Genomic DNA, 24,523 nt, shown 5'->3' on the forward strand with positions numbered 1-24,523 from the left:
TCATGGGAAAAGTTAGCCTCCTAAGTGACAAGTGTCTGAGACCCAAGTGCTGCTTCATGCGCAGACCTCACCTGTGAGTCTACCTCAGCCTACACGGTCCTTCCTTGCAAGTTGGCAGCATTGAGGTGGCCAGTTGACCCACTTCTAACTCGTGTGGCTTGGCTTCTCAGTGAGAGTTACCCTTTGTTATTGTGTAATCGTGAGGCCTGAGGCCCAAGTCCGTGTCTCTCATACATCCAATTAGAGTTCAGTTGAGCAATGCGGGTGGCTTTGGAGCTTCAGCGTTAATACGGAGTTGGTAGTTGCCTATTGTTATATGTAAAAGTAATAAATAACCTTCAGTGGATATGTTGGCTAGGCACCGTACTAAGTGCTTTCTATGCATTGTCTCATTGAACACTCCCCGCATTCCCATGGGGAAGGTGCTGTAATTACCTCCACTTTAGAATGAGCAAACTGGAACTTTCGAATTGAGAAACGTGTTCCAAGCCACACAGCGGGCAGTGGTAGAGGGTTGGAACCCGATCTAGCTGCTCTCCCCCGTGGCCTGCTTTTAGCCATCGTGTCCTGTCACCCAACCCTCTTAATTCTTGATCTGTGACTGCCAAAGAGGCATAGAGACGGGCCCTCACCGTGATAGCTTTCTGGCCGTGGCAAAGGCACATCCTCGGCTCATCTTTTGGGGTACGGGACCCGCGTTGTGACGAGCCCGGATTCGTATACCTGGCAGAGGGGGTCAGCTCACCGAGCCCCGAGGACTGTCACCGTCCCCGGCACTTGCATAGCCTCCGTCAGGGCTGTCTCTGGCCACTTCTACACTCCCTGCCAGGCACAGTCAGTCAGTATGAAGGCATCTGATTAAGAGCAGGATTCACAAAGCCACCAGCGGGAGGAGGCACACCAGAGCCCCTCCCCCAGCAGCTCCGAGGCCAGCGTGCTGGTCAGACACAGGCTCGCTCACCAGTAGAGCCTGTGGCCTGACGTGCTGGTAAACCTGAATGAGATTAAAGAGGGAAACCAGAGAAAACGCAGATGAGGTGGGATGGGAAGCAGTCATCAGCCAAGGGCCTACACAGAACAAAAAGAGGAACACCTGCCTGTTCCTGCCTCCTTGTCCGATGATAAACGATGGTTTGGGGTGACTTCTCGTGTGAGTTTGGCAAGCAACAGACCCCGTGCAGATTTGTTTCATAGGCAAGGGTACAGGTTAGATACAGAGGCTTTGGGTACCACTTCTCAGCAGCAGGCCTCTTGTTGCACTTTGGAATCACCTTGGGAGATGAAAATTATGGGGATTTTTATTTAATTGGTGTGGGATGCAGCTTAGGTACAGAGACCTTTTTTTTTTTTTTTTTTTTTTTTGTAAGTTTATTTGAGAGACAGAGAATCCCAAGCAGAATCCATGTTGTCAGCACAGAGCCTGACACAGGGCTCGATCCCACAAACTGTGAGATCATGACCTGAGCTGAAATCAAGAGTCAGATGCTTAACCGGCTGAGCCACCCAGGCATCCCAGTAGGGAGACCTTTTTAGAGTCCCCAGGTGATTCTAAAACTCAGCAGTGTTTGAGAACCACTGCTCAGGAGCCTGTCGGCCATGATTGGAATCAGGCTTTTACAAGCTCTGTAATTTAATAGAACAACTGTTTGGAGTCTTACCTAAAAGTAGCAAATAATAATACCTAACTGATAGACTTATAAGCATTAGTATCTCAAATGTCCCAGCCTATGGAAGGTGCTTTCAAAAAACAAAACTCATGGCTATTATTATTATTGTTAAGGTTCCTTTTCAGGCCCCCAGTAAATGAAACTTAATTGGGAAATGGAAAAGAGGGAGATGAAGCAGAATGGAAAGAACAAGCCAGACAGGAAGAATTTCCTGTGGAATATGGGCCCTTAACCAGGGATTCATGAATGGCTCTTATGGGGAAGAGGGAAGGGCTTTAAACCCCCTGAAATCATATGTAAATTGCTATGAAATGTCATGCATGGTGGGAAAGTCTATTCCGTTACTTTTGGGGATCTGGCCTCCATCCCCATCTGACCTGTCTAGTTCCTGGAAAACCCTTCTTGCCTTACTCTCTTGTCCACAGTCGTCCGCACAAGAGTGCCCCCTATTCCTTCCTGCCGTGAGGTCCCTTCAATCTAGCAGTTCTGTAGCTTTCGCACTGCATTTGAGGCACAGGAACCCTTGGCTAGTTTGGGTGGTCCTGTGTCTGGAGGAAAGTGATTTTCCTCCATAAATCTTCCATTCGTTGCCTTGGTGCTGCTTAGGATCCTCAGACCACAATCCTCTCCAAAACCTTCTCTTATCTCCTCGCTCATTCTCAAAGAGAAGAAGCCCCATTGTATAATCTCCTCATGAAACTTAGGAAAAGCCAGAAGACAAATGTTGGGCAGGGCAACCCTGTAGATTGGTCCCATACCAGCTCAGAGAGACAGCTCCCAGAGTGACTTCACTCTTCATGCTGAGTGCCGCCAGCAGAGGGCCCTGCCATTCCTCTTGCCAGAAGGAGAGTACTTAGATCTTGCCAAACCAAACCATGAGCTTGGTCACAGTGTTGCTGAGAAAAAGAGGCAATTCTGGTAGTCATCTACCAGCCTGAAAACAAAGGCTTTGAGTAAAACTCAATACCTTTTGGCCTTTGGGGAAATTAGAGATTATTAACCGATCACCAGGGAGTGCATTTAATATTAAATTTGAAAAGTCATCACCATGTGTTCATCAGCACAAAATAAAATTCTTCTAGAATTCTGCAATACAATTTTTTTGAGAGAGAGAGAGAGAAAGGCAGAGCATGAGCATGTGCACCAGCTGGGAGGGGCAGAGGGAGAGGGAGAATCTTAAGCAGGCTCCAAGCCCGGCTCCGAGCCCAAGGCGGGGCTGGATCTTGAGCTGAGACAAAATCAAGAGTTGGAGGCCTAACCAACTGAGCCAGCCAGGCACCCCTGCACTACTTCTTTTAAAGGGGCAGTTTCTCAGAGCTCCAAGTATTTGTCTTCGATAAGGTTCTCTTTGATAAGGGATGCTAAGCAAACCATGAAATGTAGGGTATGATAGGCTTTGTTTTACCACAAAAACATGAATACAAAGGTGATTAAAAGCAGAGGGCAATTGGGGCTCTTGGGTGGCTCAGGTGGTTAAGAGTCCAACTTTTGATTTTGGCTCAGGTCATGACCTCATGGTTTGTGAGATCGAGCCCTGCATCAGGCTCTGTGCTGACCGTGTAAAGCCTCTCCTGTCTCTGCCCCTTCCCAACTCATGTGCTTGCATTCTCTCTCTCTCTCTCTCTCTCTCTCTCTCTCTCTCTCTCTCTCAAAATAAGTAAATAAACTTAAAAAAAAAAATAGAGGACAATTTCCTTAATGTCCCAAAGAGGAAATGAAAACATAAATTAAAGTTTGGGAGCCAGTTTGAGTAGTGAAACTTTTACAGCTATCTCCAGAAGCATCAATGATTTACTGACACTTGCTGTATTGATTTAGTTAACCTACATTTAAAGAATAATATATTATTTAGAAACCTGTCACATTTTATGAAACACTTTTATTCAAATTCTTTTATTTTTATTTTTTTATTAAAATATTTTTGAGTTTATTTATTTTGAGAGAGAGAGAGAGAGAGAAAGAGACTACAAACAGGGTAGGGGCAGAGAGAGAATCCCAAGCTGGCTCTTCACTGTTATGAACCGTGAGATCGTGACCTGAGCCGAGATCTAGAGGCCAACATTTAACCAACTGGGCCAAACAGGCGCCTCTTTAAATTCTTATAATTCATCTTGACGTAGTGTCTTTCTCATTACTAAAGTTACATTTTAGCTCATCTCACACCGTTTCTCAGGGGAATTCTTTGCCACTACCATCAAAGTGGAGATACAGCGCTTTTTAAATCCGTATATGTGAGATTGTCCTTGGAAATTTTATCCCAAGCCATAGATATTGATTCTCATAACATGAGAAATAGCTACACAAGTGACTGCCGCTGTGTTGCCTCCCATTTTCAATTCTGTTTTTAATTGAAATTTTTATTTCAAGGTAATGGCAGATCTGTATGTAGTTGTAAGGAGCCCGCCTGCTTTTTGATTGATACATTTTAATTTTTTAATGTTAGATATTGAATTTAAAAACCCACCCAGTAGTACTCAAATCTGTATCAGATCGGCAAGGGGAGTTTTAAAAAAAATATTTAATATATTTTCATCAGTTTCTTACATTAGTACCAGTTATTCATGCTTGTATACTACTTTGCTGTTTTGCAAACTGGAAGATTTAAACTAAAAACTCCTTTTGTAAATTTAACCTATATTTACCCTTGCCACTGCTCTTCATTTCTTCCTCGATTTCTCTGTTTTGCCTTGGGATTTTTTTTTTCCTGGTGCCTGAAGAACTCTGTTTAATATTTTTCTTGTTGAGCTTTTGGCAAAGAGTTCTCGCATACTGTTTGTTCATTGTTTGCTTGTTGTAAGTGCTTTTCTTTCACAGTCACTTTTGTAGGATAGTTTTGCTAGATACCAAATTCCAAGTTGTCAGTTGCTTTCTTTCAGTTTTGGTTTCCATCATTACTGTTGAGACGTCACAGGTCTGTCTTATTGTTGCTATTTCACATGTAATTGTCCATCCTTCCCTTCCCTTCCCTTCCCTTCCCTTCCCTTCCCTTCCCTTCCCTTCCCTCCCTCCCTCCCTCCCTCCCTCCCTCCCTCCCTCCCTTCCTTCCTTCCTTCCTTCCTTCCTTCCTTCCTTCCCCTTTTCCTTTCTTCCCTTTCTTATTGTTTGAGGAGACTGCTTTAAAATGTTTTTTGGAATTTTCATTAAGATGTTCCTACATGTAGGTTTTCTCTACTTTTTTCCTGCTTGGTATTTTATAGCACTTATTGAATCTGTGGGTTGATGTTTTTCATCAGTTTGGGAACATTATTGGCTATTCTGTCTTCAAATAGTGCTTCTTATGTGTTCCCTCTCTCCACCCCTTTGAGATCATAAATGGGTATTAGAACTTTTTATTGTGTCCCTATGCTTTTTATGTGCTTTTCTCAAACCTCTGTCTTCTTTGCTCACCAAGCATCAGCCTGGATATTTTCTATTGACCTAACTTTCAACTCTGTTAAATTCATCTACTGAGTTCTTAATTTCAGGTATTGTCCTTTTTAGTTCTAGGATTTCCATTCAATTGGTTTATTTGTTTTAATAGATTCCAGCTCTATATGTCTTGTCATTTATTTTCATGAGCACAATAATTACAATTATTTTAATGTTCAAATCTGGTAACTCAAATAATAATATGCTAGAAGTGTGTTTTCTGTGGGCATATTTCTATGGTCTTTTTTTCCCTCGGTCCTTTTTATTAGTATATTTGATAAGCATTAGTTGAATGATGAACAATATATGTAAAAATTACGGAAGATCTGGATGACCATGTTTTTCTCTTGTGAAGGTTTTCCCTGTCCTCTGGTGTGCAGCCTGCGTGAATGCAGAACACTATACCCCAGTCAGGGCAGAACTGACACTAAGCTGGATTGCAGCTTGTATATTAGCCTCAGACTACCTCTAATTTATCCTAACCCCCAGACTGTAGCTCTGAGGAAATTTTCTATGGGCCTTCCTTCTTGGTGGGGTCCGGAATCCGATTTTTGCCTCTCTAGTGTGGGGAGACTACCCAAACATCCTCTATGATTTTCAAAAGCTCTCTGCTTAATTTCCTAGTCTCCTGTCCTGTGCAGTTTAGCGACTTGGCACGTGCCTTGGAAGGAATACTACATTGTCTGGCTCACTTCTCTGTGCTTCCCTACTCTCTGGAAGTTTTCCCATAAGCCTTAGATATCTTTGCAGCACCAAACACCAATTTCCGTTTCTCTAACTTCATAAGATTGCCAAAAGCTGTGCGTATGTGCCTTTGTCCCTGCGTATGTGCCTCTGCTCGGATGATCACCCTCTGCTCCCAGTCGAGAACTAGCTCTGAGGGAACAGTGGCTCACTGATCACCAGCTCACCTTCTTTGTGTTCTCTTCCCTGAGATTTCTGCTCCTGAAGCGCTCGCTGGCTGCCCCATCAGCAGTCTCCAATACCTTCAAGAGGTCTTCTGTTTGTTTTTTTAAATTTTATACAGTTTCACATTGTTCTTGGCTAGAACACTGGCTTGCCACAAGCTATAACATCTTGTCAGAAACAGGAATATCTGTATTTCCGCTTCAAATAATCCTTTGGGGGCCTACCGACCTGGTTTTTCCTTGCATTTTTGAGCTCGTAACTCCAGTAATCATTATGAAATCTAGATGTGGGTTTTGTTTGTGTTTTGCTAATTCGGTCAGATGAATTCTGTCACTGCCCCAAACTAGTATTGATTAAAGTCATTTTGGGATGATTACCCAACAAGTCATGTGTTATTGAAATCAATTGAGATCCTACTCCATCCTGTAGGAGACCTTGTAAGGACTTGAACATAAGAGGGCCTCCTCTTTTCTGAGGGGAGGAAGCTCAATTCATTTGAGGCAGACATGGTAATTAGCACACATAGACCATAAGCAGAGTTGTGAAATAGACAAACTGTGTCTCCATGGTGGCTGCAACTCATTTCTGCACTTTATTTTGCTGCCTCCTCACTAGGGGCAAATGGCTAGTGCACCTCAGCTTGTCAGGTGTGGCCAGAGACCCAGGCCTCAGAGCTGAACACCTTCCCAGATTTTTTCTGATGAGACTTAGCAGTTTGTGTGTACCTCAGCGACTTTCTTTCCCTGAGATTGACCCCACAAGGCAATGGCTTCATGGGCTGCTAAACCTGGGGTCACTCACAGCCACACATTTGCCAGCGAAATAGAGGTTGATGTCAGAGGAAGCACCTTCTTCTGTTTCTCTGGTCCTTCTCTGGTACCGCAGTGGTACAATACAGCGTAATTGGACAAGGCATTAGGAGACCTGGAATTTGTGTCTTTTCGCCTATTAAGTGAGTCTGTCATACCTGGCCCTCTTTTCTTGCCTTTGAAAATAAATGAAACATTTGAATCCAGACCACACAAACTGATTGACTCCTGCTGGGTTTATTGATTCAAAAGTGTGAAAAAGCACTTTTTTTTGCACTCCCAAGAGACATGTGGTTTATCCAAGATGTTATTTTAATGGCAGAGTTTGTCATGGCTCAGAATTGGGTGCTATCAAAAGTCAGCAGAACTGGAGAAACATAAATAGATCTTGCTTGGTGAGAAAAAGAAAATCACTGGTTTAGGAACCCTCACACAGCAGGAGAGCATGTCTGGTGATATTTCAGGCTCTGTACCTGTTACTAAATATCACCAGACTGGAGCTGTGTGAATAGATTTTTAATCATCTGTTCCCAAGGTCACGGTCACTCCATTTCCAAGACAGTGGAATAACATGACCTGCTTTTATGATAACAGAGTGAGGTGAAGACAGAAGAAACAGTGCCCTAACAGTTTATTACTGGCATGAACTGGGACTTGAGTTTGAGTTTTCCCTCTAGTTGTGTTCGCCATTTGGCTTACTAGGGAATAAAAGAGAATGCTGACTCTTAATATCGATTTCTCATACCCTCACTCATCATTACCTCGGATTCTGAGTACCTTTATCATGAGTCGTCCCTCAAAGCCACATTCTCTAAACAGTCTGTTTTGCTTATTAGCTGCATTGCCCTGTACTTATTCACTAAAATAGGGATAAGATTACACCTTGCCCTGGCTGGCTCACACAGGGTTCATGAGACCTAACTGACCAACAAGATGAAAAGTACTTTGTAAAATATGAAGTTATTTAAAAAAATTGATAGGCCTTTTTGGAACACTTAGAGTATACGATGATAAAGTATTGTTGGTTTAATAATTTAAACTATTAGAGTTAATAGAAATACTTACTGAGATGTCCATACTTTTGTACCACTTTGTACCTCTGGACCCCACCACTGGCTTGACTTGAGAACTGATAAATAGCTTCTTAATGACAGCAATGCCAATGGGGAGTTGCCTTTGAAGCAGGGGTTTGTATTATCTTGGAAGTTTGGTATTGATATAATGTCACCCTGCCGTGCAGGAAGCTTTTCCAACATGGGTCCTAAACTTGGACCAAAGTGGACTATTTGTTCTCTGATGGTACATGGAAACTTGGATGTCTTTCAAGGTCTCTGCCATATTTATTCTTCTCCATCTCTCTCTCTCTCTCTCTCTCTCTCTCTCTCTCTCGTCTCTCCACCTTTAATCATCATTGTCCTCATCATCTCTAACAAGTAGCACTTATAGGAGGCAACCTTGTGTGTGCTCTCTGTATGTCGAATTTATTTAATTCTTTCCACAGCCTCCTTTTAAAGACAAGGAATCTGAGACTCAGGGCAGTTGAGGAACTTGTCCATATTCCCATAGCTAGTAAATTGTAGAGCAGGGGTTTAAACCAAAGTAGTCTGGATCCAGAGTTCACTTCTTAACAATTCTACTGAACTGCCTGTCTGACATTGCTTCACGTGCCTGGTTCCAGGCATCTCCAGAGACAGTAGAAATTTCTCAGTGTCTGTCTACTCCCTTGAGGGCTTGAAGAATACCAAGACTCCATTCAGGAGCATTTTCTCCATGTCTGAGCCCGTTCAGGCTGCTATAACAAAATACCATAAACCGGGTGGCTTAAACAACAGAAATGTGTTCTGGAGGCTAGAAGTGTGAGATCAGGTGCCCGTATGGTTGGTGTCTGGTGAGAACCCTCTTCTGGCTTGCAGATGGCCCTCTTCCCGCTGTGTCTTCACAAAGCAGTTCTTTCTTATTAAAACGCTTATCCCATCATAGGGGCTCTGCCTTCATGTCCTAATTACCTTTCAAAGGGCCCACCCCTGAATGTCACCTTACTGGAGAGTGGGGTTTCAGCATATGCATTTGGCACACACCTGCAGCCCGCAGTACCCAGCATCACTGACTTCTCTTCAATGACAGTCTGTCCTTCTAATCTCCATTCCTCTCAAAGAGCTCTCCCTTTCCTTAAAGAGGCCAGAATGGTCAGGAACTTAGGGAGGAAATGCAGAACCACCAGCACGGCTCCAGTGGGGACATGTGGGGACCCAGCACCGTATGGGATCCAGGGAGTGAAGGGAGGGGATCCAGGGGAGGAAACGGCTGGGCAGCCAAGGTCTGGGTCTCTCGAGAACTTCCACCACTGCGGTCCCATCTACTTCAGCCAGACAGAGCCATAGATGGGCAGAAAGTCGGGGCAGCCTCAGAACTGACAGCCAGCCAGGCGAGCCCATATCATCTCCATAGCCCCCCCCCCCCCCCCGCCACCCCGTGCCCTCAGGGGCTGGCAAGAAAGTGCAGGACACTCAGGCCCCAGCTAGATGGGAGGGGTTGATAACTTGGAGACCACAGAGACCCCAGGGCTCACTCCTGCTCTCCCCACCCCAGCCCCGATCTTTTGAGCAGGAAGGAGGTTAGGTGCAGGATGGAGTGGCTGAAACCCAGAGGTCTCATCTTGGGTCCATATTCAGCAATGAGGAGTATGTGTTTGGTCCATGCCCCAAAGACATTGGCACGTGTGTTCTACCCCTGGGACCTGTAGGGGGAGGAGGGAGGTTGCTGAGTGGATCCAGTTGTGGAAAACTAAGGATGACATAAGCAAAAGGAAAAGCCCCAGAAACGCACACGTGAACCTTTCTTTTGGCCCCCTGCATGCTTTACTTAACAATTTCTGCCCATCTTTTCTAGCAGCAGTGTCCTTGTCAAACGGATGTTCAGGCCCATGGAAGAGGAGTTTGGTCCAGCACCTTCTAAGCAGATGAAAGAAGAAGGGATGAAGCGAGGTATCTCCTCACTGGCATTGCCAAGGTTACCCACCCTCCCATCATGAATGGTGGGGGCGCTTCTCGGGGACCCATGCAGCCCTGCCCAGGCCCTGTGCTTCAGGGCTGGCCTGGGGATTGTTTCTTGACACAGGAAAGTCCACAGTCTTTTCCTTCACTTTCAGTCCTATCCTTGTAAGCACCATAAGCAAACATTTATTCTTTCTGGGCACTGGTTCTCTCCTTTGCCTTGGGAGAAACGTAACCAGTGAGGTCAGAGGTTAAAAAGAAACTTGTGCTGCGTATGTGACAATAGCATCTCAGAAGAATCGTTCCGTAGATGCAAAGGATTAACCTCGTACAAATACATGAGTTCTGACCTCACAACTGACTTTCTCGCAGTCAAGGATCTTACTCCACTTCATCAAGAGAGTAAGAAACAAAGCGAGAGTGTGTCAATGTCTTGCTCAGCATGTCGAGGCTCTACGTGACTCACTGGCCTTCCTTGGAGCAAGAGGAAAGTGTGGGGAATGGCCGTTTCCCCCCATATCCTGCTATAGCCAACACCAGGAGCTTCCAGAGATCTTAGACATATGGTACCAGAATTTCAGTGAGTCAGGTTACCAGGTTAAATATGTTCGCCGTCCACACAGGCTTGAGTTGTTTGCTAATGAGACATTTTCTTTTCTGTTTGTTGTAATGGGATTTGCATAATGGTCAAGAGCATCCCCTCTGTAGCCTACCTCAGCCCTTCAGAGTTGTATGACCTTGGGAAGAACCCCCTGCCCCTTCAAGTCCTCATTTGTAAAACAGGGCTGACAAGAGTTCCTACCTTTAGAGTCCCTGTGAGGACCGGTGAACTTTAATGTATGTAAAACACTTAACTCAGGTGCCTAGCACATAGTAAGCACCCCGTTCACTATTGTAGCTGTGAGTTTTATTATTAGGTCTGCATCTAGTTACGGTCTATTCATCGTGAATAAGTAATTCGTGTTTTAAAATGGAAAGAGCATGAATACCTGGGTGGTGTTAATTACATTAGCAACATTTATACCTTTAAAAGACTGGCTGATTTCACAGGCTTACCATCAAACATTCAAGGGCATTTTGAGCACCATTCCCGCGTGCCTTTTATATCGCATACTTCAGAATGAAGGCAGAATTATGTGGAAATGAAGAACCACACAGGCAACAGGAATTGTAGCTCCCATCCATATCTAGTGCATGCTGGCTAGTCCAATGGTTGTGTTTTTCAGATTAGTTTGAGACTGTGAGGTCAGTACAAAAATTGCCACTGGGAATTTTATTGGGCTGTGACAAAAAAGCAAGTCTGCGGCCTTCGAAACATCTAAATCATAGAGACACATGAGGGCGCTGCAACCCACCAGCAATAGAGAAATGCTCTCCTGGGAGTGGCTTTTCTTTGGAAAAAGGACAGTGGAGTTCCTGAGCCCCTCGCCTGGAGCTCCCAGTCTGAGCTGGTCTTTGACAAACAGGAGGAATCAGGGTCAGTGATGGTTGCTATTGTTTATTCCTTGGAAGTTCTCCAAGGAGAGAAAATGATCGTAATTATCACCAGTGCCATTCTTTGTTGTTCTGCCTTGGTAGCTACTTCTCTGGGTGGCTCCGTGGGAGTCACTTGGAGCCTGCCCCTGTGGCCGTCTGCCTCTCCTGTGGTGTCTGGGATGCAAGATGGTCCTTAATGCTGTCGTTAATGGAGTTGATTATTTGAGTGTCCTCCCTCAGATGCACAGTGACAGAAGCGGACGCCCTGGGGCAGGCTGTGGGGGTGTGCTGTGAGCCCAGCGTGCCCTGTGTGACTGTCAGCATGCCCAGCCGGGGTGGGGGTGGGGGGACGGTGGCACGACCCTGTTTCTCCCACAGCCCGTCAACACGCCTCCATCCCGCCTTTAACCCCTTACGGTGACACTTGGGGCAAGAGTATCAGCCATGCTCTTTCAAAGACAATGATTTTAAAAGAAGAAGTTTATAAACCCAATGGAAGCAGTACTCATTTTAATAGAATATGTTTGGGGTTTCCTTAGTGTCAGCCTACATTTTTCTGTTGGTGGCTGCAGGAAGAAGTTATAGAAGGTTCGCTGTAACAGCCGCCATATTTTAGAATTTAATTTTCCTCATCTAGTTGTACCTGGGGGGGGGGGGGGGGCCTGTGGTCTAATTGTTTCTCATTGTACTGCTGACGCTGAGTCCTCTTACACCGCCGTTAGGTCACCAGATCATTTTAGATCATTTTAGCTGAAATGGAAACTATCAAATATTCCTTCCAAAGGACTAAGTTTTGACATCTTTGGAGACACGCTCAATGTGTTTATTTAATTGGTAGTTTATTTTTATACTTGGTAAGGAGAAGAAACTTTGCAATACTTCAGGGTTGTTTTTTTTTTTTTCTTTTTTGTCGTGCACAAACTGAACATCTGCTGTCTACAGAAAGAAAATGTAGGCAGAACCCATGTACATTCACGTAGACTCTGCCTTTATAAAGCAAGCAGCTTTAATGACGTCCTTGGGGACTGGGGAGGGGTGGGAAGAAGGGGCAGGAGTTTGAGTTAGAGTGGGTTTCATTTTCTGGCTCCAGCTTCATTCTTTCTGGTGGTGACCGTAGCTCTCTTGGTATCTGACTATGGCCAGAGGCTCAGCAGAGTTTCTTTTTTCTTTTTCTTTTTTAAAGTTTATTTCTTTATTTTGAGAGAGTGCGTGGGAGGGGCAAAGAGAGAGAGAGAGAGAGAGAGACAGAGCTCTGGTGTGGGGCTTGAACTCCCGAACCATGAGATCGTGACCTGAGCTGACATCGAGTCGGACGCTTAACTGAGTCACCCAGGCGCCCCTCAGCAGGGTTTCTTGACTGTACATTCTTCCTGGAATAGCCAGGTGCAGAGGGCTTCAGTCTTGGCCTTGTCCTTCCCTCTGAAGTTAGAGCCAGAACCCACATCATTGGGAGAAGGAGAGAGAAAGCGCAGTCAGCTCAGGGGGCTGGAGGGTCACATCGGAATGATGTCCCCAGTGTTTCTGGGCCACGCCCCAGGGTAGTGGGTGTAGGGAAGGGTCTGCCGTGGCAGAGTGTCTTCTCCTCTCTGATGGTGTCTGGGGTCCCGACCATCTCTCCTAGTCAGCGCATCAGCAAACTGGGACTGTTCCGTTATAGACAAGTGAACACAAAGCTGTGCTTACCTCCACTGAGGAACCTAGAACCGCGACAGGTGCTTCATCGCGGCATGTGCCGAGGGTGGACCGGTGCTCACTGGGTGCCGGGCATGGTGCTAAGCGCCCCACGTGGGTGCTATGCATTTAAGTCTCATGGCAACATTATTATCCCCGTTTTCCAGGGAAAATCAACGCTTGGAGAGGGTAAGTGAGCAGGGCCCCACAGAAGGCTGAACTGGGGTCAAAGCCAGGCCTGTCATACTCCACGTCCTCCTCTTCTCCCTTGGCTTGCCTCTGACAGGCACTGGCTACCTCCCGGGCCTTTGCACATGCTGGTCTGTCTGCCTGGAGTTGCTCTCCCTGCCCTCTCCCCCCACCTCCCCACCTCCGAGAAAAGCCCAGGCCCTGTAAGCACTCTCTCGTGTCTTTTTCCTTCTGAACTCATCCAACCCCGGATGGCTATCTGCTTATTTGAGGAATGCCTCAAATTCTTGCCTCCCTAAGTGACTACAGATTCCTTAAGGGCAGACCATGCCTTAATTCAGGGCTGCACCTCAGCTCGTAGCACTCAGCCTCATGGGTATTTGCAATATTTGTTGAATGATCAGATGAATACATAGGAGTCAAAGGTCACAGAAAGAGATGTATCATGGACATGTGAATAGTGTGGGACAGCATCACAGCCTGCTAAGTGTAGCCTAGTTGTCAGTATACTCCATTGAGGGGCCTCGGCCCCCTGGCTGCTGATCATCTGTGGAGGTGCGTCAGTCACCCTTGTAGGGGTCATCAGGGTCCGGGGTCCGCGACCTCGCAGATACTGTCAGCCTCTGGCAGGTGTGTGTCAGGAAGTGGCCGGGAGTGGTGGCAGCTGTGTGGGCTCCTGGGTCACCGCCTCGCCTCTGCTTCTCTTTCAGTGCTTTTGTACGTGCGGAAGGAGACAGACGACGTGTTCGACGCTTTGATGTTGAAATCCCCCACGGTGAAGGGCCTGATGGAAGCGGTAAGCAGGGGGACCCGTCAGCCTCTGGGAAACCTGCTTGTGTTCTCCTGAGCTGGAGTCCGTTCATTAAAATGCAGCCTTCCAGATGGCTCCAGAATGAGCTTTATAAAGAAAAAAAAAAAAAAAAAAAAACAGATTTAGGGAAACACTGATCTGATCTCCATCACTGTCAGGGCCTCTTAACATCTTAAGGAGAAGGAAACTTTAGACAAACTGCCAATTCCTGTCAATTTAAGGCTAATCAGAGTAAGATTGCTGTACAGGAAGGTTAATCTGCGAGTTTCCATTGGTCTCTGCATGAAATCAAATTAGATACGTCTAACTTCCAAATATGCACAGAAGAAAAACAATTAGGAAGTGTCTTGCGAGCTGTGATAGTGAAACCCAAAATAAAAATATGACCTCACGTATATATCTGAGGTTACTATCTGAGGTTATCTAAGGTGATGTATGTATATATATCGGAGGTAAGAGATATCTGAAGTCCCTCCCTCCCTTCTCATCCCTAATTTAGTCGATCATGGTGGAACCTGGGCTCAGGAAAAGTTATTTTATGTTTTATCCATCTGAATATGACTTTAATATGACTCTACTTTGAATATGATTTCTCACCGCCACTTTGTTTTTGTTTTGTTTTGTTTTGTTTTTGTTTTTGAGTACAACTGTGTTATAGAGGATCTGGGTTTTCTATGGTGACGGAGACACTGCCAGGGGACCGTCCCAACTCATTTGTCGGTCTGCAAAACGGCTACAGCATCTTGGGTTGTGAGGCAAAACGTTAACATGTATAGGATAGTGGAATCTCTAAGTGGAATCATACAATATGTGGTCTTTTGTGGCTGGTTTCTCACACTCAGCATAATGTTTCAAACATGGTGTAGTACAATTAGGACTCCATTCTTTTTGATGGCCGAATAATATTCCGCTGTATGGATATACCATATTTTGTTTTTCCAAATTCATCAGCTGTTCGATTTTTGGAGTTTTTCCACCCTGTGGCTGTTTGGAATAGTGCTGCTGTGAACATTCATGTGCAAGGTTTTATTTGAACTTTTGTTTTCACCCACTGAGTAACCTCTGCCAACCCTCCCCCACCATAGGAGAGTTGAACTTCTGATATCTCACAGGGGAGTTCATTACACATTCCTTGCTTTGCTTGGCTGGGGGTATGGGGGAGAGTAGTGCACGCAGAGGCAAAAACGATTGGCAAACATGAGTGACTGGGCGCCTATCATGACTGTGCGGTCTCACAAATGGCACTCAGAGTCTTTTGTTTCCTTCCTTGTAAACTGTGGACAGTGCCTACCTTGGAAAATTGTTCTATATGTTTGTACTGCCCTTGACCTCTCACTATCTTAGAAAGAACTCTTGATCACAACAAAGAAGAATGGAATTATTGTTCAACCTGTGTCATATTGGGTCGCTTTTCTTCAGAAGTGGATAATTCTTTTACTCATCCTGAACCTCCCACACCTTCATTTCAATGCCGTGATATCATTATACATACAGATGTAGACACCTGGATAGAAAAAATTAGTTCTCTGTCAGCAGATGTTACTGAATGCCCCCATACTTGGTGTCATTTGGATAAAATAGAATATTCCTCTTTTCATCTGCATATTTGGTATCATGTCAACTAAGCCATCTGTGTAACTTCGGTGATTCACTTGGGCTTCTTTATTCTTACAATTAGGTTTTAAACTTGATTACAGACAGAGATTTTGTGATGACGATGGTGGTAGTGGAGTTGACATGAGTTTTTAAAGTTTTTTGGTTTTTCCAAGTGATTTGACTTAGTAATCCTACAAATGAATCTTCAGCTGCGCAGCCTCCTTGCTGGTCTCTGAGTCCCCTAAGGCCTACTCATACCTCAGGGCCTTTGCACCTGTTGCTCCTTCTGTCAGGAGTGTTCTTCCTCCATGTGGACGACGCTCACTCACTCTCTTTTTTTTAAGTTCATTTATTTATTTTGAGAGAGAGTGTGAGCAGGGGAAGAACAGCGAAAGAAGGAGGATCTCAAGCAGGCTCCATGCTGTCAGTGCAGAGCCCACGTGGGGCTCGAACTCACAAGACCGTGAGATCATGATCTGAAGGCTCACTCTCTTATATTCCTCGGGTCTCTGCTTACATGGCCCTTGCTGAGATGGGCCTGGCCATACCACCTACAGAAATGGCTTTTCTATCGCTGTTCTCTTACCGTGCATTGTTTTACTCCATATTTAACATATTTAACATTTGCTAGACGTTTATTTTTTTTCTCCTCCCCAATAGAGTGTAAAGCTCACGAGCACAGGGACTTTGTGTCTTCTGTGTATCCCCAGATCCTTGAGCATAAATATTTGACTGAACTGAGCACCTACTATATACAGGCCATCATGCTGAGTGCTGTGGGTGGCATGGCTTCACATGCATTGCTTTATTTGGTCCTTGCAATACCCCCTGGGAACTTGGCATCATCACCATCTTACAGAGGTGGGGACTGAGGCCCAGAAAGGGGGTCTCCCAAGGGCTGATAGCTCCACAGAGTGGTGACGCCGACTTAAGCCCTTGAGTGGCTTACGTCCAATTAGAGAGATGTCCACACATGAAAAGCTACTTCCAGAAGAATAAACTTTCCAAGTCATAGCTCACAACAACTGAAGGAAAGAAAAGGAGGCAATAATAAACCATCAAGCAAAAGTACTATGTGTAGGGGTTGACCCCACACAGTCAGGTTCAAATCCTGGCCCTGACACATGTGAGTGATGTGACTTTGGGCAAGTTACTCAACTTCTCTGTACCCCAGTCTCATAATTTCTGAAATAAGAATAATAACGTGGGCCATCGTTATAAGGATAATGATATAAAATGAGATGTAGAGTTGTGCTGAAGATTAAATGAGGCCACATACATGGCACCTAAAAGTAACACATAGGGGGGTGCCTCGGTGGCTCAGTCGGTTGAGCGTCCAACTTCGGCTCAGGTCATGATCTCACAGTCCGTGGGTTTGAGCCCCGCGTCGGGCTCTGTGCTGACCGCTCAGAGCCTGGAGCCTGTTTCAGATTCTGTGTCTCCCTCTCTCTCTGCCCCTCCCCCACTTGCACTCTGTCTCTCTCTGTCTCAAAAATAAATAAACATTTAAAAAAAAAAGTAACACATGGAAATACTCTATAGATAGATAGATGATAGAATAGATAGATAGATAGATAGATAGATAGATAGATAGATAGATAGAGGATAACTGTAAGTACTATAGGGTAGGGAGGTGGACTGAGATTCCTCCAAGCCAAAGGGGCTAGAGAAAGGGGTAGGGATGTTCTCTGTTGTTCAGTTGGCTGATGCACACAAGGGAAGGGGTTGTTCAGTGGACCTGGTGGCACCCTCTTCAATTCAACCGAGTTGTTCACGCATGGCGATAAACGCCACTGCTTCCTGATTCTCTTGACAGGTCGAATGCAGCCACCGAGGAAGTGATCTGCAAGCCAGAGTCTCCTCCTTTTTAAATGTGTTTCTTAGAGCCCACACTGAATAGTTTATAACGCCAAATAGAAGTCACTGCCTTCCAGAGCAGGCTGTCCTGTTGGATGTCTCTAGACAAGGCAGACTGAGTCCTACATTGGTGGAAATCAGTGGGAGTCTCTAAGTTCTGTTTGTCACATACCTGAGGTTTCTGGGCAAAGATAATACTCTACAAATTAAAAGTCTAAAAATTACAGCTCATCAGGCAACCAACCAATAACACATTGATGAGATATGTCCAAGATCTAGAATCCTCCAGGGTGTAAAGGAAGTCTTTGGGGTCTTTAAAAATATTAATGATGGGTTTTTAAAAATTATAGAAGTGGATCATCGTGGGGGCTCCCAGGTAGCTCAGTAGGTTAAGCGTCCAACTTTGGCTCAGGTCACGATCTCACGGCTCGTGATTTTGAGCCCCACGTCAGGCTCTGTGCTGGCAGCTTGGAGCCTGGAGCCTGCTTTGGATTCTGTGTTTCCCCCTCCCTCTGCCCCTCCCTCACTCATGCTCTCTCTCTCTCTCTCTCTCTCTCTCTCTCTCTCTCAAAAATAAACAAACATTAAAAGAATAAAATTAAGAAAAAAAGAAGTGGATCACTGTTGCAGGTAAATTGAAAAGCACAGATTAAAAAGCAAGCACTCTTACTAACTGCTGCCTTCAAGAGAACTGTCGTGCAGCACATCTTTTCCTTGCATAGAGAGTAGAGTTTAGGGGTGACATCATCCAGGGCCTGGGCAGAAGGAATCAATCCTTCTATAACCCACTGACAGATGGCCAGCTTCTTCCACATGATATCCTGCACAGTCCCACTTCTTTCCAGGGTTTCTGAACTTGCCAAAACATGCTTCCTCGCCTGGCATGGAGGCAGAGGACGTTGTGTCACTGTGGCCTATTATCAAGCTGCCACTCCCTCTGCCTGTGACAGTTGTGTGGAGGGCAGACATTTGCCCTTCAGTCTCTCGTATGCCCATTTTCTCTAAGAGTTCAGAATCTGAAACCGGACTGCCAGATTCTTACCTTTGAAACCTGTCTCTGCCACTTATTAGCAGGGCAAATTATTTAATGACTGTCAGCTCGAGTTGCCTCACCTGACCAACAGGGCTCAGAGAGGTACCTATTTACTGTAATGATGGATCTGATCTGTTGGATCAGAGTGTTATGTGCCCCTATGATAGGCACTTAGTAACTACTCAATAAATGCTAGCCGCTGCTGCCACTCCCAGCAGACCCAAGTCCAGACTGGAATTGTGCTGGTTTTATGCAAATTGCCTAGTTCTGATCCTTATCCACTGATTTGTGAGCCGAGGTATTTGCATTCCTGCTCTGGGGCATTGGGAGTCAAACCTCTGAAAAGACCAAGAATCAGAATCACTTTTCTTTCACAAGAGAGGAGTCTGATGGCGTTGGGTAGAAGCATGTCCCTATTTTATTTTAAAAAGAAGTTCCAAACGACACCGACCAAAGTTAAAAAAAAAAAACAAACCCTTTCAGGCCAAGCAAGTCAGAATAATAATCAGGTACAAATAACACATGGTCCAGCCGACAGCAAGTTCTCACGTAGGGAACGCTGATCAGAAATTCTTCCCTTTTTGTGCTGTGGCACGTCTTTGGTAGTGTGATGAAGTCTATGGACCCTGCTCTGAATGAAGTTTTTCAATGTACAAAATAAAAAACACAGGATTACAAAGGAAACCAATTCTATCGATCACATTGAAGTCCTTAATGAAAAATATTTGTGCTACGGGAATATATGCACTCCTTATTCATGCATTATTATTCATGATCTATCCATGATCTATGGGTGGGACTCCTAACTACTGTACTTTCGAAGTCTGATGGATGAACGTAATTGATATTTCGAGATCTGTGCCGTAATTCTAATACGACATGAGAATATCTGTGACTTCCATTGGTAACAAAACTCAGTTACCGCTAAGACTATTGTATGTTCCTGACTGAGGGGAAGGTTAAATTGAAGTCCAAGGTTAGCGAAAATAAAGATGTACGCTTTCCCCACCCCAGTTCATGTGCGTCCTCCGGGCATCTGCAGACCCCAGGTTAGGGAGCGCTGGCTGAGACCAACCCGGAAGTGCTCAGGGAGTGGCGGCTCCAGGACCGATGCCCAGGGGACCCGCTCCTCCAGCACTGGTTCTGTGCACCAGCTCTGTTGACTGGATGGGTTTGGAGCCCCATGGGGTGGGGGCCACGGTGAGCTCACTCCTGAGAAACGGCCACACCTCCATCCCTCAGCAAGGCCCCACTCGCAGCGCTCTGCTCTGGGTGCGAACCAGCGCACGTCAGCGTTTCCTTCTCCGTTGGCAAGTGCAGGTGTGGACGCCAGGACCCGGCAGATAGTGCAGGTGCCGGGCTTGGGAAGATGAGAGGAAGGAAGTAGAAATTCTCCCAAAGGGCAACGGTATTGAGCCTGGGGAGGAGTGACAAAATCTGTGCGCATCCTACCTTATTCAGACTATCTCCCCGCTTTGGAAATAGCATGACGATGCTCAAAGAAACTTGCTGCTGTTAGAGCTTCTTGAGATAGCTATAACATAGCATCTTCCCCAGACGGTTGCTAAAGGAACTGGAGAGTCTGAGGAAGGGGTGCTGAGCTGTTACACAGCCAGGGTTCTGGGGCCCCCTTATTCCCAGTTTCGCTTTTCCGCGGTGTCACTTACCTGTGGTCAGACGTAGTCCAGAAGCAGATGATCCCCTGATGATCTTTGGAGGGTCAATAGCCTGACGCTCAGCTCATTCGTGTGGCTTCATCTCGTCACGTAGGCATCTTACCAGCTCACGTTATCACAAAAAGAAGGGTGTGTCCAATACAGTAAGATATTTTGAGAGAGAGACCACATGCACATAACTTTTATTACAGCATATTGTAATAATTTTTCTGTTTTATTATTAGTTATCAATCTCTTACTGTGCCTAATTTATAAACTTTCTCATAGGTATGTATGTGTACGAAAAAAAACATTTTGTGTGTGTGTGTGTGTGTGTGTGTGTGTGTGTGTGTATACATACAGGGTTTGTTACTGTCTGAGGTTTCAGGCATTCACTGGGATCTTGGAGTGTATCCTTATGGATAAAAGGGGACTGCCCTACTTCCAAATAATTAAGCATTTGTGGCAACTTTGAATTTTGCATTTCTAATGAATTCTGATGTAATTTGGCTTATCTTTGTGACCCAACACATGATAGATTCTCTTTAGGAGATGTGTGTGTGTGTATATGAAATATTAAATCTAGCATAGCGACTATATTATTCCTTTGTTCTTACTTGCCTTAGTTGTGTCCAACTCTTAAAGCAAACCGGGAGTATGGGCGACTCCTGTCCTCCTACCGTACTGTGCTTGTTCATGTGGTGAAGTCTCCCGCGATACTTGTTTTTCTTTCAAATCTGCCCACCATCTTGTACTTTGTGCTCAAGTGCTGTGCTGTTGGAGCCTCAAGTTTAAGATTGCTACACCTTTTCCTACACTGTGTTTTTTATCATTGCATAATATCCTTTGTAACCTCATCAACCTTAACGCTCACCTTGTTGTCTACAAATGTCCTCACCCCTGCTCTCCTTTGTTTGCTAGCCCTCCAGCCATCCCCTCTTTAGCCTTTGCCTCTGGTGTTTTTCTGCTAAACATCCAGCTCGTTCTCTTTCTTTCTCGTCCTTCTTTTAACTTTTCTTTTTTCCCTACTCTGACACTCTGGCTTTCGATGGAAAAAGGCAGTTTGTTCTCATTTGGTATAATGACGGATAGACTGGATTTTCTGTTGTCTGCATTACTTTTTCTTTATTATTGATTTTACTTTGCAGTTTCCTCTTGCTGTCTCTTCTGCTTGGCAGACTTATTAACGTGCTGTTTTCCACCTTTTCTGGAAAGTTACTGTTTACGTTTCCTCAGTTATTTCGGTCCCTCCTCATTTCTCTGTGATTTGAAGATGAAATTCCAGCTATGTTTTGCACCAACGCTGTGTATGTAGCTCCCCCCAGCACGAGGCGAGGCCGTGAGAGCTTTCGTTTCTCCCTCTCCTGCCGCCTTCTCTTGCTTAGCCGGAGTGCGTCGGGGGTGCTCACCCCTCCGTCCCCACAGACTCCCGACTTCTTGGTGTTGCTGAGATAGTTTGATGCTTTCACTCTAACAAACGATGAGATTTGCTCCCTTAGTGTGTCCTTTTTACTTCGAGAATCTTTGTTTGGCCCTTATTTTGCACCCCCATTCCATCTAAGTATGTAAACACCCACACACAGTTACATCCTGATAGATAACTGTCTATCTGTAGTTAAGTATATATCAATATAATATAGATAGATGGAGAGAGGGTGTTTGTAGAGTTTGTATACATTTAAAAATGTATTTATGGCACAATGCTAGTGGTTTGTTGTCTTCCCCCTTCGCCTGGCCGAAATCTCCCTTCTGATGCATTTTCTGTTTAGATAATGTTCTTTTGTGGGTATGTTCCTCCTGGAGTATTTGGGTGAAATGTTCTCTGAACTTTTGCATTTCCTCGATACCATTTTTTTTCACCCTGATGCCTGAGGCATAACTTATTGGTGTACAAGGTTCTTGGGGTGAAGTTCTTTTTTTTCAGTAGTCTATAGAGGTTACTCCGCTATCCTTTGGTTTCTAATGTTGCAGATGGGAAGACCGAAGCCAGGTTTATTCTTCTATTCCTTTTTTTGGAGGGGGGTGGTGGTGGTAACTTGTTCTGGAAGGTTTCAGAATGTTTTTATTACCCTTTGGAGATCTGGCACTTTGTTCAGAATGGCCAGATGCGTGTCTTTCCTCGTTGATTTCTCCCGGGATTCAGGAGCCCCCCCGCTTTGTCCAAAAACCTGGGTCTTTCTTCTATTATTTGTTTAATTATTTCCTCTTCTCCATCAGTTCCTTTTTCTCTGTCTGGGACCCTGGATAGTCACATCTTCTGTGGCCTACCTCTGTTCTTCAAATCTCTCTGTTCGCTCTTGTTTTTTAAAGCTGCCTTTTTTGTTCACGAGTTCCTCTATGCTCCATGTCTTTGCTCTGCTTTTGAACTTGTTTTTCTAATTGATCTTTCCAAATACTGTTGGTTTGCTGTATTGACTACCAGTCTTTCAGTTCATTTACTGAACTTTAGAATGTGTTTAGTTCAGTAATCGTATTTTTGGATCAGAATTTTGCATGTGTGTGCAATCTTCATAAGTGTTTTTTTAATGTTCTGTTCAAATGGATGCCTACAACACAAGCACCGTTCATCCTCTCCGCTGCCCCCAGGCCATGTTATTTTACATACTGGGCACATTTAGGCTCTGCTGTGGGCACAGGGCGGTCCCATCAGTGATGGAGCAGTGACGAGTGGCAGGCAGGCTGCTGGTTCCCCAGGCTCCTGTTGCCCTCTCAGCCTTCTTTTCTGCTCCTCTGGGCTTATTCTGGGGGTGAGGAGTCCTTCCTGTGCAAGTGGAGGGGTAAGAGGTGGGAATGTGTGCTTGTATGTGGGATAAGCTCTTCTGGGGATCCAGAGCTGTCTGCCTGTGCCCTAGGGCTCCTCAGCCTCTTTTCAGAGCCCCCGTTCCACTGCCCAGCTGCCCCTGTCCCAGAACTCACTTATCCTAGCTGGCTGTGAGTCCCCCCCAGCTGCTGGGCTCAGAAGAGGCTGGTGGATTGGATTTGGGACAGAGAAGGCATGACAGACATTGAGGGGAGGTCTCTCCAGAAGCCATCTCCAAACTCTGATTGCTTTATATTTGTAAAAGTGAATCACAATCATTGTCAAAAGGGGGACGGGGGGAGGGCAAGCCACTACAGAATGGTACAAAGTGAAAAGTAAAAGAGTCTCGTTTCTGTCCATTCTCCCAGGGTAGCCGCTGTTAATAGATTAATAGATTGGCAGGTCCTTCACATATTTTCTATTTCCTTACATACTTATTTCTTTAAAAACATGAATGGGGTCACACCATATATACTGTTTTGCAATTTGTTGGCTTTTTCCCCTTCGTGTGTTAAGGACCTTATTTTTCATATAGGCTTGTCACATCTTTAAATGACTGGATGGCTTTCGACTGTGAAGATACCAAAACATACTTAATGAGTGCTTGTTATATACGGTTTTCTCTATTATGAACAACGATGCTTTGAAAAGCTTTGCGTACGTCTGGGCGTATTTCCGTAGACCAAGTTACTAGCGGTGGAATCTGTGGGAATATGCTTTTTAAATTTTAAGACCTTTTCCTAAATTTCCCCTCAAAAATATTCTCTACCTATGGAATACGAGATTTGACGTTTTTCACACTCTAGCTGACACCATATTATCATTCTTCTAGTTTCTGTGAGCCTGATAACATAAAATTCCATCCTACTGGTTTAATTTGAAATTTTAAAGTGAGGAGTGAGGTGGTACATTTTTTCATGTACTTACTGTCCTCTTGTGCTTTTCTCTGTGAGTTACTTCTTCACGCTGGATTCTTCCTTTTCCCATTGACAAGAAAGTTTCATAGTATATTGTCTGTCTTCCGCTTCTTATGGCGGATTTTGCTCTACCAGTATTTGTAATGCTCTGTTGTTTGATCAACTTTTTGACCTTGTTTCTTCAGGTTTCATGTCTTCATTGGAATGATCCTCCCTCCTTGAAGATGACATCAATACAAAGAACTGACCCATGGTTTCTTATACTTTTATGGTTTCAGCCTTCACATGTAAATCTTTGCTCTATCTGAAATTTATTTTGATGTCAGAAGTAGAGAAGGGATCCAGCTTAACTTGTTGAATTTTTTCTATATGGCTACTTATTTAACCCAACATCGGGGCCGGGGTCCATTTTCTTTCCGGCTAATCTGAGATGATACCTTTATTGTAGATTAAATTACCACGTGGCTGAATCTTTTGTTGAATGACTCAAGGTTTAGGCACCTGAGAGCCTTGCAGCTGAGGCATATTGGGAGGATACAGGCACCCAGGAGAATCTCCACGAGACTGAGAGCAGAGGTTTCTCTCTTGCCTCTGCTTAGCCTCCCCTTCCATGCTCATCTGCCTTTCTGTTATTGGTGTTACAGATATCTGAGAAATACGGATTGCCTGTGGAGAAGATCGCAAAGCTTTACAAGAAAAGCAAAAAAGGGTAAGAAAGAAACAACTTAAACT

The 24,523-nt window shown here is 44.9% G+C and overlaps 1 protein-coding gene across 4 annotated transcripts in view; it reads left to right on the forward strand.

Annotated features, from left to right (window-relative positions):
- Window positions 1-24,523, forward strand: part of GRHL2 (grainyhead like transcription factor 2) — a 170,389-nt gene that overhangs the window by 140,788 nt on the left and 5,078 nt on the right. For 3 of the 4 annotated variants that reach the window (XM_053896592.1, XM_019467969.2, XM_053896593.1), the window contains exons 13-15: window positions 9,683-9,777; window positions 13,833-13,918; window positions 24,436-24,500. In XM_053896592.1, the coding sequence (XP_053752567.1) occupies window positions 9,683-9,777; window positions 13,833-13,918; window positions 24,436-24,500 (246 nt within the window). The remainder of the gene's footprint in view (window positions 1-9,682; window positions 9,778-13,832; window positions 13,919-24,435; window positions 24,501-24,523) is intronic. The other variant, XM_053896591.1, reaches the window with a different exon arrangement.

The sequence above is a fragment of the Panthera pardus genome, unplaced genomic scaffold (genome assembly GCF_024362965.1).
Source record: "Panthera pardus isolate Hobbes unplaced genomic scaffold, ASM2436296v1 HiC_scaffold_7, whole genome shotgun sequence".
Lineage (NCBI taxonomy): Eukaryota > Metazoa > Chordata > Mammalia > Carnivora > Felidae > Panthera > Panthera pardus.